Raw genomic sequence first — 13,881 nt, 5'->3', positions numbered from 1 at the left:
GACAAGATTTAGGGTGTGTCAGTTGGGCGTGTAATCCAGCGCTTGGTAGGTAGATAGTCGTAGGCATATCAGCTCAAAGTTAACACAGCAAGCCTGAGCCCAGCCTATGCTAGAGAAAAACACAGCCATGGGCATGCCAAATGGCCTGAAGACCTGAGTGTGATCCCAGGTCCCCACCAATGGTAGGAGAGAACCGACTCATGCGCGTTGTCCTCCAACCTCTAAATACACGCAAAACATGGCGCACACCCCAATAAATAAGTGTAATTTAAATTTAAAAACACAAAATCAGGATAGTGCTTGTTTAGCGTATAGGAAGCCTTGGGTTCCCACTCCAGATGTTGGTGGAACAGGCCTGAAATTATGGCACCCTAGGAGATGAAGGCAGGAGGATACAAAGCTCAAAGCCAGCCTTAACTGCAAAGAGAACTGGAGACCAGCTTGGGCTGCTTTAGACCCTGTCACAAGCTCGAAAATGGACCTGGTTATCCAGATAGAGTCTTCCTTTCTGGATCTCGGTGCCCAGATGGGGAGAAGCATGGTATTGAGTGTCCATCGAAGAGACTGAGTTCTTCTCGTCCCTCAGTCTACCCCACCCACCTCTTTCTCCATTCTTTTCCAATGTCGGCCATCACGTCCTGCCTGCCTCTTTTAGTTATGCAAATGAATGATCTATAGCCCCGCCCACAGTGTTATGCAAATGAAGGGACCAATGTCTCCGCCCTCCTGAAAATACGGCGCTGTGGCCCGCCCCCATGGGCTATGCAAATGAACATCCCGTTCCCCGCCTCATTGGATTATGCAAATAAGGCTCTCTGTGGCCCCGCCCCTGCCTCGTCCACGGAGTCTGCGCGGAGCTGCAAGCCCGGCGGTCCAGACTTATCTCTGCCTGTGTCCGCCTGCCCGATCAGCGGTCTGTCTGACTGTCCTGCGGCGCCGGTACCGTCTAGACTGAGTGGGGGCTCAGGCGGCGGCGGCCTAAACAGGGTGAGGGAGGAGCGTGGGCGCCTCTTCTTCCCAGCCCGGGGGCTGCCCAGGCCGGACACGGAGGTCCAGACCGGGGACTTGGGTCTCTCAGATACGTTCCCTGCGGGTCCATTTTGGGGGAAGGGTAGCTAGAGAGTGGGGAGGCGGTGATCTTGGGCTTTGGATGGGGTTGGGGGAGGGGAACCTGGAGAGGGGAACCCCAGAGACCTCAGGAGTCAGGTCACAATGCTGCGAGGGTGGCTGTGGGTGAATAATGGTGTGGCTGCCCCGTGTTGGTGTGTGGTTGATTGTGTAACTGGTTGTGTGGTTCTCTGGCAGTGATGGATTCGGGTGTGTCCGCTGATGTGTGTGTGTGTGTGTGTGTGTGTGAGAGAGAGAGAGAGAGAGAGAGAGAGAGAGAGAGAGAGAGAGAGAGAGAGAGAGAGAACGAGACACGGAACGCACTGGCTTCTTTAGGATGTCTGTATGACTGCTTGCACTGTGTGTGTGTCTAGGTGTCTAGTTGTGTGATCTGGCTGTCATTTTGTGGTTACTGTTGTGTTCTTTCTGATGGTGTGCGTGCCTGTTTTGCAATCTGGCAGGTGTCTGATCTTACATGCCCTTTGTATGTGTGTGGCACATACACCCCTGCCTGACCATGTGGCTGAGACTGTGGATGGCACACTGTCTATGACTGGAGGGGGTGTTTGTGTGCGTGACTGTCATTGAGTGCCTTGTAACTGGGGGTGTGACTCTGTGACCCATTCTGTGACTCTCATTGGGTGGAGTGACTCCGCTCTGACTCTGAAGTGTGTTGGCAACCTTGAGTCTATGGTGGTGACTGTGTCAGGGTAAGGGCTTGTAGGGGGCTGGGATGTCTCTCTGACTGTGTGCTTGAGGGGGTATGTTCTATCCGTGTGGGTGTCTATGACAGGCCATATGCAAAATCTCCTGTGTGTGTGTGTGTTTGTGTGTGTGTGTATGTGTGTGTGTTTAAGAGTACTGGGGACTTGTGTGAATGAGCAAACCTGGTTTGCTCAGCATGAGACAGGCACCCCACACAGTGTGCTTGGATCTTGCTGTGGATTAGAGGAATGTCATCTTCTGAGGTGTCCCTGTCTCTAGAGTCTGGGATGGGAGCCCTGACTGGGCTGTATCTTGTGGGAGTACCCATGAGAGTCACTGTACTTCTGGAACCTGTGGTGACTCTGTCTCCAATATGTCACTCTGTGGAGTAGGCCTCAATGGAGCCCTGGACACACAGAGCCTACCCTCACCTTCCTGGGCCTCAGTTTCCACATCCGTACAATGGAGATGAGTGTCCTCGCCCTGCTGGCCTCCAGGAGTGGCTGTGAGCTGGTGGTGGTCGAGGTGGAGGCCTGTGGGAAGCCCTAGGGTACCTTCACAGGTGAGAGCAGGTGTCACTGTGTGTAGAAGTCCCTTGAGGACTGAAGTCAGATGAAGGGGGTTGGCGAGAGGAGACTGAGGGAGGCAGCTGGACTGACAGGATGAGGGGGGAGGGAAAGGCAGCTGGGAGAGAGGGAGGGTCTGGCTATCAGCCTGCACCACAGATCATGGGGGTGGGAGTGGGGTAGGGGCTCCATATGGAGGCTATGGTGGAAGGGCCTAGGAGAAAGGGCCTGGTGGGAGAGGGCAGGAAGCATTGGATCTCCTGGAAAAAGAAGATGAAATTCCCTAAAATATGATTAAGGTTGGTACCAAAGAGAAGGGCACCCTTCTTTAAAGCTGGAGGTGTCTCCTCTAAAGATTGACTAAGGGTCCCCCTAAAAGGCATGGGGTCTGATTAGAATTTTATAGAAAGGAGAGAGAAGAGACCACTGTAGAATCTTTTGTATCAACTCCTGCAGGTTGCCCTCTGACCTCCACACAAATGTTGGGGCCCCCATGTACACAAGCAAAATAATACATGTAACTTTAAAAAAAGTCTTAGGTCTCTGGTAGACCAGAGCTTGCTGTTAGGAGGAGCAGGGATGTCCAGTGGGCAGAGGCCGGCCCAGCAGGGTGGGAAACGGGTTAAAGAGCAGACTCCGAACTCCATGAAGCCTTATGTACTCCTGTGCCCCTAGAGTTCCCACTCCCTCCTCCTCCACAGGCCCAGCCTTCACCATGGCTGGAGGGAGACCTCACCTGAAGCGGAGTTTCTCCATCATCCCCTGCTTCGTCTTCGTGGAGGTGAGGACTTCAGAGCCACTCTGAGAGGGTGCCTGATCCGTGTTTCATCCCTTTATCCCTGTCCAGCCTGTCTCCCTGTTCCTGGCCCAACCCTTAACCACGCTCATTTTCCCAAACTCCCTGACTCCAGCCCAGTTTTCTCTCTCTCTCTCTCTCTCTCTCTCTCTCTCTCTCTCTCTCTCTCTCTCTCTCTCTCTCTCTCTCCCCCCCCCCCCCCCCCCCCTTTCATACCCCACTCCCCCAGAGCTTTAGCTGCTGCCCCCTTTCTCTTGAGATGTGGTGACAGGGTTGGGCTCAGAAGCGTTTCTGAATTCCAGCCCCATTCAGCCCTAATCCATTCACACTTTGGGACTTTGCCTGCCTGAGCCCCAGTTACTTCATCTAAAATGAGCATAGTCAGCAGGGCATAGTGGCACATATGTGACACACACCTCAGCTTTTAGGAGGCTGAAGGAGAAGCATTCAGGAAAGTCAGGGCCAGCCTAGTCTACATAAGACTGTCTCAAGAAATGATTAAGACAGACAGAGAAAAGAAATCACAAGGCACAGCCACTGTGATGCATACTTATAATCCTAACATTCAGGAGGCAGAGGCAGGAGAACGCCTACAAATTCAAGTCCATTCCATATACACGGTAACTTCCAGGCCAGCCAGGACTGTGGAGTGAGATCCTGTTTCAAAGCAAACAAACCAGAAGGTGGTGGCTGCACCTTTAATCCCAGCACTCAGGAGGCAGAGGCAGGAATGAATCCCAGGACATCCAGAGCTACATACATAGGAAAACCCTGTCTCAAAACAAAAATAACAAAAAAGTTTATGGTTTCTATTCCAGCCTGAGATACATAAAGAGACCATCTTAAAAAATAGTAAGTATATAGATAAATAAAAGATGGATGGAGGCTGTGGCTCAATTTGTAGAAACTTGCCTAGCTGGCACAAAGCCCTGAGCTCCATCCCTGGCACCGAATAGACAAGGTGTACTGACCTACACCTACAACCCCAGTACCAGGCAGGAGTTATCCTCAATTCCATAGTGAGTTGTCAGTCATCCTGGGTTGCTTGAGGCCTTGCCTCGGGAAAAAAAATGCAAGACAAAACAGAACAAAACCAAAATGCATCAGAAAAAGAGAAAACAGAATGATAGCTCCAGTTGTTGGGAAGTAAGAATGTCTCCCTTCTGTCCTCTCCTCTTGTCTCTCTTTCTCTCTCTCTCTCTCTCTCTCTCTCTCTCTCTCTCTCTCTCTCTCTCTCTCTCTCTCTCCATGGCCTCATGGCCTCTGACCTCCTCCTGTTTCTCTTTGCCTCTCTCTGGCCCTGACCCGCTGCAGTCTGTGTTGCTGGGCATTGTGGTCCTGCTTGCGTACCGCCTGGAATTCACGGACACCTTCCCTGTGCACACCCAGGGCTTCTTCTGCTATGACAGCGCTTATGCCAAGCCGTACCCCGGGCCTGAGGCTGCCAGCCGAGCACCTCCTGCCCTCATCTATGCTCTGGTCACTGCTGGGCCCACTCTCACGGTGAGATAGTGTGGGCCACCCAGGTTGGATGCCAGGGAAACTCCCAGAAGTCAGGAAGGCCAGGTTGGGGCTGGGGGAGCCCTGGCCTTTGAGGCCAGGAAGACCTCCATCTTGGTCTTGTCCACAGATCCTGCTGGGGGAGTTGGCACGTGCCTTCTTTCCTGCTCCCCCCTCCGCCAGTCCTGTCAGTGGGGAGAGCACCATCGTGTCCGGGGCCTGCTGCCGCTTCAGTCCCCCACTTCGGAGGCTGGTCCGTTTCCTGGGTGAGAGATGCAGCCTGGGGTTAGTCCAATGGTATTGGGGAGGGTGGTGAGTTCAGGGTCAAAGGAACAATTCCATCTTATGGCTCAGTGGGTATAGGCGCTTGCTGCCAAGCTTGACATGAGTTTGGTTATCCATATGGTCAAAGGAGAGAATTGATTCCTGAGTTGTCCTCTTACTACACTCAAGATGTGGCAAGCACATGCATACATACGCATGGACACACATATATAATACAGGCATACACACACATAGAGATGCATTCACAAACACACACATAGATACATGCATGTATCCACACACAGATACAGGCATACATACAAAGACATACATTACCTATAGACACAGGCATGCATACATACATAGACACATTCATGCAAGTGCATATACATGGGTACATTAATGCACACACAGAGACACAGACACGCACACACATGAATAAAAGAAAATCATATAAATATGAGACAGGGTTTCTCTGTGTAGCCCTGGCTGTTCTGGAACTCACTTTCTAGACCAGGCTGGCCTTGAACTCACAGAGATCCACCTGCCTCTACTTCTCAAGTGCTGGCATTAAAGGTGTTTGCCACCACTGCCCAGATTTTTTTAAAATATAATTTATTATTTTTATTTTATGTACATTGGTGTTTTGCCTGCATGTATGTCTGTATGATAATGTTTGGAATTACAGACAGTTGTGAGCTGCCATGTGGGGACCAGGAATTGAACCCGGTCCTCTGGAAGAGTAACCAATGCTCTTAACTGCTGAGCCATCTCTCCAGCCCAAGAAAATCTTTTTTAAGAGCCGGGGTGGCACACATTGCTTGTCCCAGAGACAGTAAGATGGGAGGTGGAGACTGGTGGGTCCCTGGAAGGTTTGGGCCACCTGGTGTGCCTTTTGGCAAAGTTTTAAGCCTGTGAGAAGCTCTGTCTCCAAATGTGAAGGTGTCAGAAGACTGACACCTGAGGTTGTCACATGAAGAATGCAAGCCCGTGTGCTTGTCACATCTAAAATCCTAGGACTTGGAGGCTGTGTTAGGAAGATCGCAAGTCTGAAAGCTAGCCTGGGCCTCAGAGTGAGTCAATATCTTTAAAAAAAAAAAAAAGCTGTGTGGGCTGGCACATTCCTATAATCTGAACTCTCAAAAGTTCTGGTCAGGGACGGGCTAGGGAGATGTCTTAGTGGTTGAAAATGCTTGCTGCTCTTGCAGGGGACCATGGTTCTTGTCCCTGCACCCACAGCAGGCAATCCATAGCTGCCTGTGATTCTAGCTCCAGGGGATCTGACACCCTCTGGCTCCACTGGTCCTGCATCCATGTGGTACATATAAACTCATGAAGGCATGCATACATACACATAAATAAAAATAATAAGCAAGTCTTTTTTTTTAAGTTCCAAGCCAGCCTAGTCTATATAGCAAACTTAAGGCCAGTCAGGGTTACATAGCTAGACTCTGCCTGAGTTGGGGGAGGCATGCTGGGTCAGGGGGGTCATGGGTAAAATTACTATGTCTGCTACCAAGTCTAATGACTTGAGTTCAATCCCTAGGACCTATATGCTAGAAGGACAGACAGAAAAGTCTGTCACAAGTTATCCTCTGATCTCCATGCACCTGGGCACACAGAAACAAAGAAATGTGTGTTTGTGAGGGTGTCAGACCCCTGGAACTGGAGTTGCAGGCAGGTGTGAGCAGTGGGTGCTGGGAATTGAATCTGGGTCCTCTGGAAGAGCAGCCGGTGCTCTTAACTGCTGAGCCATCTCTCCAACCCAAAATAAATGTAATTCTTTTTTTTTTGTTTTTTTGTTTTTTTGTTTTTTTGAGACAGGGTTTCTCTGTGGCTTTGGAGCCTGTCCTGGAACTAGCTCTGTAGACCAAGCTGGTCTCGAACTCACAGAGATCCACCTGCCTCTGCCTCCCGAGTGCTGGGATTAAAGGCGTGCGCCACCATCGCCCCGCTGTAATTCTTAAGAAATATAAGAGGAAGAGAAGAGCACAGAGAGGAGGAATCCCAGACATTTCCATAGGATCTTCCTTGGAGTTCCCAAACTCCTGATACAGTCGTGTTGAGCCGTACCAGGGTAGCGGGGATGGAGTCAAGGGGCTTGTCCTGCCACAGTTGATTTCTTAGAGACAGACAGTGGATATATATCTATATCTACTATAGGGAGGGGCCCAAAGATAAGAGGACTGCAGCCCAGTTATCATCGGATCCCACACTGACTTTAGTGGCCATCCTAAGAATAGCAAGACAATGGAGACCAGCAATTGCTAGTGGGCAAAGGTGCTGCTGCCAAGCCTGCTACCTGAATTCCAGAATCTGTGTGGCAGAAGAAAAGAACTAAATGCCTCAGGCTATCCTCCGACTTCCACACAAAGCATAGCAGTGTCTACACAATAAATAAAACCCAAATAAGTAAATGTAAAAACTGGGTTTTTTTACATGTAAATATAAAAAAAAATGTAAAAAGACTTTCTCTGTGTAGTTTCTGGCTATCCTGGAACTCACTTTGTAGACCAGGTCTGCCTCGAACTCAAAAGATCCGCTTGCCTCTGCCTCCTGAGCGCTGGGACTAAAGGCGTGCGCCACCAGCATAAAAATTAATTTTAGACATAACCAAGGGGGCTTAATGGAACTGTATGGGGCACCCAGTTGAAGGGATATGACCTCTTTTCTCCCAATCGCCAGGAGTGTACTCTTTTGGCCTCTTCACCACGACCATCTTTGCAAATGCGGGACAGGTGGTGACCGGTAACCCCACGCCTCACTTCCTGTCTGTGTGTCGCCCCAACTACACGGCCTTGGGCTGCCCACCACCGTCTCCTGACCGGCCAGGGCCTGACCGCTTCGTCACGGACCAGAGCGCCTGTGCAGGCAGCCCCAGCCTGGTGGCCGCTGCACGCCGCGCCTTCCCCTGCAAGGACGCGGCCCTGTGCGCCTACGCGGTCACCTACACTGCGGTGAGCCCCTGGCGGGAGAAACCAAGGGTCTAGAGTTGGTGGGTGGGGGTGCTTGACAGAGGGGGGAAGAGCTTTGGGAGTGAGGCCACGCCCACTGATTTGGATCCTTCATGAAGCCACACACCCTCGTGGTGCATCCCAGCCTTAGAACCCTGACTGCTCCCCAGTTGTCCTGGATGTTGCCTTTTGGGACTCAGCCCCTTGGAGTTGCTAAGAGACGCAGGCCCTGGATAGTGGCTAGGAAACTAAGTTTGTGGCCTTTGGCTCCGCCTTCTGGAGCCCTCGCCCCTCCCCTTTGTTACTTTGGTCACGCCCCTAACTCTATAATTCTGTCCGTTGCCTTTCTCTAGTCCTTTGTTCTATTACTTTGATTTCTTTCCTTTTTTCTGGCCTCTGAAATGGTTGATATGTCCCATCCTGACCACTTCTGTGTTACACAAGGCTCCGAGGCTACCTCTGGAGCTCCCGGATCTGCCCCTTAGACCCCGATTCTGCTCCTTGGTTCTGTGTGCATAGAACATAGACCCTTATCTGTGATTTTTGGTGCTCTGACCACACTACCTGCATGCAGGACCCCTGGGACCCTTGGAATCCCTCCCCTGCCATCCCAGTCCCTCAAGCCATTCCTCAAGCCTCCATTGCTCTGACCCGAAAAGCGTGGGTTCATCATCTGATCAGTTTGGGTCCCACAGATGTACGTGACCCTAGTGTTCCGCGTGAAGGGCTCCCGCCTGGTGAAACCTTCTCTCTGCCTGGCCCTGCTGTGCCCCGCTTTCCTCGTGGGCGTGGTCCGCGTGGCAGAGTATCGCAACCATTGGTCGGACGTGCTGGCAGGCTTTCTGACTGGGGCCGCCATCGCCACCTTTCTGGTGAGTCGTCTCTGTGCTCATCCCTCACCCAAGAGGCCTAATTGCTCAGTGATGCTGAAGGGTATACAGAGTCTGCGTGCCTGGGAAGGGCAGGTGTCCTTTACTTTCACCCTGTCTGCTTGCTTGTTCTCATCCTAGAATGGGCCGACCGGTTCATGCCATGGTGAGCAAAATTTAAAGCGATGCCACCACACTCTGCAACTGAAATAAATACTATTTTACAGGGGAACATGGCGCCATTGGTAAAGCGCTTGCTTTGCCAAGCATGAGGGTTTGAGTTCAGGTCTCCGGCACCCATGTAAAAGCCAGAAGTGGTGTGCTTGACATCTCAGCACCAGGGAGACAGACTCTTGGGGTTCACTGGTCAGCCAGTCTAGCCTAATCTGGGGGCTACAGGCCATGGGATGCTCAGTCTCAAAAAGCAAGGTGGACCACTCCGGAGGAGTGACATCAGAGACTGACCCTGCCTTTCACACACACCAACCTGTGACCTCCACAGCAGAACACACCCTCATGTGCAAACAAGTATACACGCACCCACCCACCCTCAAACATGCACCTGAGTATACACAAACATGCACACCACCCATGCATTTAAAAATGCACATATATTTTAAAGATTTGTGTAGTTTTGCCTGCATTAAATGTGTGTGTGTGTGTGCCACTGCTTTTAAACACTGAGCCACTTTCCCAGACCCTTAAATATATTTTTAAAGAATATTTTGGCTGAGCAGTGGTGGTGCACACGTTTAATCCCAGCACTTGGAAGGCAGAGGCAGGTGGATCTCAGTGAGTTTGAGGTCAGCCTGGTTGATAAAGTTGAGTTCCAGGACAGCCAGGGCTGTTATATAGAGAAACCCTGTCTCAAAAAAAAAAAAAAAAAAAAAAAAAAAAAAACAAAAAAAAAAAAAAAAAAGAGAAAATTTTGACCAGGCACGGTGGCACATTCCTCTAGTCTCAGCACTTGGGTAGCAAAAACAGGCAGATTTCTTGAGTTTGAGGGCAGTTTGGTTTACATAGTGAGTTCCAGGCCCAGCCAGGGCTATATAGTGAATTAATAAAACATCTTTTCTTTTCTTTTTTCTTTTTTCTTTATTTTTGGGGAGGGGGGGCACGGAGTCTCACTGTGCAACCCTGACTTGCTTGCAATGCACAGTGTAGACCAGCAGCTGGCCTTGAACTCATAGAGATGTGACTACTTCTGCCTTTCTAAGGTTGTGTGCCACCACTCCTGGCAAGCCTTTTTTTTTTTTTTTTTTAGACAGGATCTCACGTAGCTCAGGCTATCCTTGAACTGGCTGTCTAGCCAAACATAACCTTGTACTTGTGATCCTCCTGCCTTCTCCTGCCTTGTCATCCTAGTGCTGGATTCCAGTCATGCCCCACCAATGCCTTGATTTTGTGGGGATGAAACGCAGGACTTCCTGCATGCTAGGCGAGCATTCTATGGAGCGAGCCAAAACTCAGCTCTTCCTGGAACATTGGGGAAAGGCTAGGGAGGAAGCTCATCAGGTGAAGACAACTGCATAATTGCCTAAGAGTAAATTCCATCCCAGGTCTCATCTGGCAAAGGAACTAACTCCCTAAAGTTTTCCCCTGACCTCTACAAATGCTGTGGGTGATCCCCACAAAGTGAGTAGTTAAAATAAAAAGTAATACTACTTTCTGAAACATTGAAATATCTATATTCAGGGCTGCAGAGATGGCTCAGCATGTAGGAGCACTGACCCTCCTGCAGAGGACCTGGGTTCAGTTCCCAGCACCCACATGGTGGCTCACAACCACCTGTAGCCCCAGTTCCATGGGGTCCAATGCCCTCTTCTGACTTCCATGGACACCAAGTATGCAAGTGCACAGATATGCATGCAAAACACTCATAGACAGAAAATAAAATAAATCTCAAAAACTTTAAGAACCAATATTCATGCCAAATAACTGTAATATACCAAATATCATGCCTATAAATGCGGCCAGGGCAGGCATGGTGGTGCATGCCTGGTGCCAGCACTTCGGAGGAGGTGCAGGTGAATCTCTGTCGAGTTCAAGGTCAGCCAGGTTTACACAGAGAATTTCAGGACAGCCATAGCGAGACCCTATAAATAAATAAATAAATAAATAAATAAATAAATAAATAAATAAATAAATAGTAAAATTGTAAAGAAAGGCAGCTATATGCGCTTGGAAATCCTAACCTCAGTTTCTATTTGAAAAATTTTTTATAATTCTTGTGTTGTTGGTCTCGGGCCTCAACACGCACACGCTTCTATCTCTCTGGCCTAGGTCACCTGTGTTGTGCACAACTTCCAGAGCCGACCCCCCATTGGTCGAAGGCTCTCTCCCTGGGAGGACCTGAGCCAGGCCCCAACTATGGACAGCCCCCTCGAAAAGTTAAGTGTGGCCCAGGTAAGGGGGCCCGGGAGCTGCTCCGGGCTGGAGAGGGTGGTGGGTGGAGGAGACACAGGGAAGTAGGAAATCGGGCGATAAGGATCCTCCTCTTGGGGTAGGAGGAGAGGGAGTCATCCAGCTCTGGGGATGAAGTCCTAGGAGGAAAGCAGCCTTCCGGAGTGAAAGGCTACACTACCCTCTCCCTCCCAAATTGCATCGTTAATCCGGAGATCTCTGGTGCGGATTCCATGGGGGCGTCTGGCTGAGGAGCCCTTTTTGATTGTGAGTTGGGGGGTCCTGGGGTCCTCTAGCCCCTTCCCTCTTCGTTTTTGTCTCAGGAACCCGAGACCTGCAGGCCGCATTCGACACCGGCACGGCTCACCCCATCCAGTAAGTGTTGAGGAAGCGGGGGCGATGAAGAGGGGGCTCTTCCAGGTGGGCAGAGGTCTCACCTGGGCTTCTGTGCCACTCTACCAGTTTGCTAACCTCTTCATCTCCGAATGTCACCTCTAGAGCCGCAGAACTGTGCCCGCCGTGGCCACCTGATTCCCAGCTGTGTGTCCTCCAGGGCCCCAGCCATGTGCTCCTCACCCCGTGTGCCCCGCCCTCGACTGAGGTCTGAGCCAACACCCCTGCCGCTGCCGATGCCCCTGCCCGCACCGACTCCCAGCCAGGGTCCCTCGCCTTCGTCCCCTGGACCCGGGGGCCCAGGCGGGGGAGGTGGACGTGGCAGGAAGCTGCTGCTGCCCACGCCCCTGCTACGGGACCTGTACACCCTCAGTGGGCTCCATCCTTCCCCGTTCCACCGCGACAACTTCAGCCCTTATCTGTTTGCCAGCCGCGACCACCTGCTGTGAGACCCACCACCTAAAATATGCCCAGTGTCCCTGCCACGCGTACGTGTGCCACGTGAGTGCTAAAGGACCCTGACCCCCAAACCAGCCTGGCTCAGCGTCAGAAGATGGCTGGAAGGACACTTTGGGGTGGGGTTGGGGGTCTCTTGACTGCTCTTTGGCCTTCTGGGACATCCGGGTAAGCAAAAAACAGACCAGGTGGGCTCATGTCCCTAGGACTGCCCTTTTAACGGCTGACGTTTGACCTAATCGGCCATTGCCTGGCTCCTAGTTCTCAGAATTCAACCTAAAAGTTTACTCCAACCAACGGGAACCTCTCACTTCTTAGCTTTCTCAAGCAAGAGGGCAACTCCCGCCAACGTTCAGTGTCTTGTACAGCCAATAGGAGCCCTTGGCTTTCAGAATTGCCAAGAGTGGGTGGGAATGATTCCAATCAATGGGGGACCGCCCGTGTCAAAACCAAGTCAAAGCCAAGGAGACTCTCCCAGCTGGAGGGTGAGGGGCAGGCTCCCCCATAACTGGATCCTGCGGCACCCCTACCCTTCTAGCTTCTCTCCCAGGTGCACCCAACTCTACTTAAGTAGGGCTTGCCCCAGTTCACTGGTTTTGGAGTTTCGGGTGCTGTCTCCCCTTGGCTGTGCCCAGGGCACCCCCAAACCTTCTATTATTTATTAGGGCTGTGGAAAAATACTTTATTTTCTTGGGACCCACCCTTCTTCATAGGGACCCCCTATGCCTCAGCCTCATGCAGATGTACCATCTTGTGGGGCATGGGTGAAACAGGAGGGGGTTCTCCTACCCCGAATAGCCAAAGGCAGTGGGCAGATGAGACACTGTCCCCCCTCCCTGCCTCCTTCCTCATCTTTAATAAAGACCTGTTTGTAACAGAAGTTTGGCTCAGTGCCCGCCTCCCCCGAGTGCTGGAAGATGGGGAGACTGTAACACTGGCTCTAGGCGGCTGTGAATAGGGTGTGGGTGAGTTGTTGCAGTGGATCTAAGGACAAGTGTGGAGAGGCAGTATGGTCGTGGGGCCAGAAACATTAATCAGAATCCTGGATCAGGGCTAGGGATGTGGGGTGGCTGAAAGAGGCCTTGCCTAACCAACCATCCTCAGACTCTCATACACTGGGTGTAGTGGCCTGTGCCTGTAGTCAAACACGGGGGAGGTGGAGGCAGGGGGATCTGGAATTCAAGATCGTTTTTGGCGACAATGTAATTTGGAGATCAGTTTGGGTTACCTGGGACCCTGTCACACACAGCCCCCAAAGTCTCAACTATGGAACCCTATAATTCCAAACTCTAGGTTCACAGATTTAAGAAAAGGCTTGAGATTTCTGTGATTTTATGTAGCCTATGACCATCCTCCCTCAGCTTCCTGAGTGTTGGGATTGCAGGTGTATCTGCGTTTTAGACCTCTGGTATGTTAGATATTGATATTTGATCAGCAGAAAACTCAAGCCAGGGATATGATGTAAGAATCAAGGAGCGAAGGCCAGTGAGCTAGCTCAGCAGGCGAACACACTTTTCTCAGCTTCTGACAACCTGAGTTCCATCCCTAAAACCCAGGGTTGGAGGAGAAGACAAACCATGGAGAGCTTCACATGTATGGCTTGGAACATCCTCTCTGTCTCCCTCCCTCTGAAATAATAATAATTAAAACAATCACAATTTTAAAAGGGGGCTGGAGACAAGGCTGAGTGAAGTTCTGTCCCAGCACTCACGTAGGCTGTCTCACAGGGGGCTGATTCTGTCTTCTGTCTCCGAGTGCACCCACACTCACATGGCATAATACATACATGCAATCACACACAAAATTAAAGATGTTTTTTAAGTTTAAAAAATTGGAGGGGGCTGGAGAGATGGCTCAGTGGTTAAGAG

General features: G+C 51.0%; 1 protein-coding gene across 8 annotated transcripts; it reads left to right on the top strand.

The window, feature by feature from the left end:
* Positions 1 to 17: 17 nt before the first annotated feature.
* Plppr2 (phospholipid phosphatase related 2) lies at positions 18 to 12,883 on the top strand. 8 transcript variants are annotated; one of them, XM_050125599.1, is made up of 10 exons: positions 18 to 987; positions 2,205 to 2,374; positions 3,080 to 3,159; positions 4,489 to 4,677; positions 4,805 to 4,940; positions 7,624 to 7,895; positions 8,588 to 8,764; positions 11,045 to 11,167; positions 11,488 to 11,539; positions 11,663 to 12,883. In XM_050125599.1, the coding sequence occupies exons 3-10, from the start codon at positions 3,094 to 3,096 to the stop codon at positions 12,004 to 12,006; spliced, it is 1,359 nt and encodes a 452-aa protein (XP_049981556.1). In that variant the 5' UTR covers positions 18 to 987; positions 2,205 to 2,374; positions 3,080 to 3,093; the 3' UTR covers positions 12,007 to 12,883. The 8 variants fall into 8 exon arrangements, with proteins under 8 accessions (XP_049981556.1, XP_049981559.1, XP_049981557.1 ...); XM_050125602.1 differs by having other exon boundaries at positions 3,054 to 3,159; positions 4,564 to 4,677; XM_050125600.1 differs by having other exon boundaries at positions 3,054 to 3,159.
* The last annotated feature ends 998 nt before the right edge of the window (positions 12,884 to 13,881 follow it).

Source organism: Alexandromys fortis, unplaced genomic scaffold (genome assembly GCF_014885135.2).
Source record: "Alexandromys fortis isolate MF-2015 unplaced genomic scaffold, M_Fortis_MF-2015_v1.1 scaffold_242, whole genome shotgun sequence".
Lineage (NCBI taxonomy): Eukaryota > Metazoa > Chordata > Mammalia > Rodentia > Cricetidae > Alexandromys > Alexandromys fortis.
This window is presented reverse-complemented; position numbering and strand designations above follow the sequence as displayed.

Excerpts from the sequence above, each read along its gene's own strand:
- Plppr2 (XM_050125599.1), top strand. The coding sequence starts at position 3,094 with ATGGCTGGAGGGAGACCTCACCTGAAGCGGAGTTTCTCCATCATCCCC. Across the intron at positions 8,765-11,044 it reads CCGCCATCGCCACCTTTCTG|GTCACCTGTGTTGTGCACAA; the intron begins GTGAGTCGTCTC and ends TCTCTGGCCTAG. Across the intron at positions 11,540-11,662 it reads GGCACGGCTCACCCCATCCA|AGCCGCAGAACTGTGCCCGC; the intron begins GTAAGTGTTGAG and ends TGTCACCTCTAG.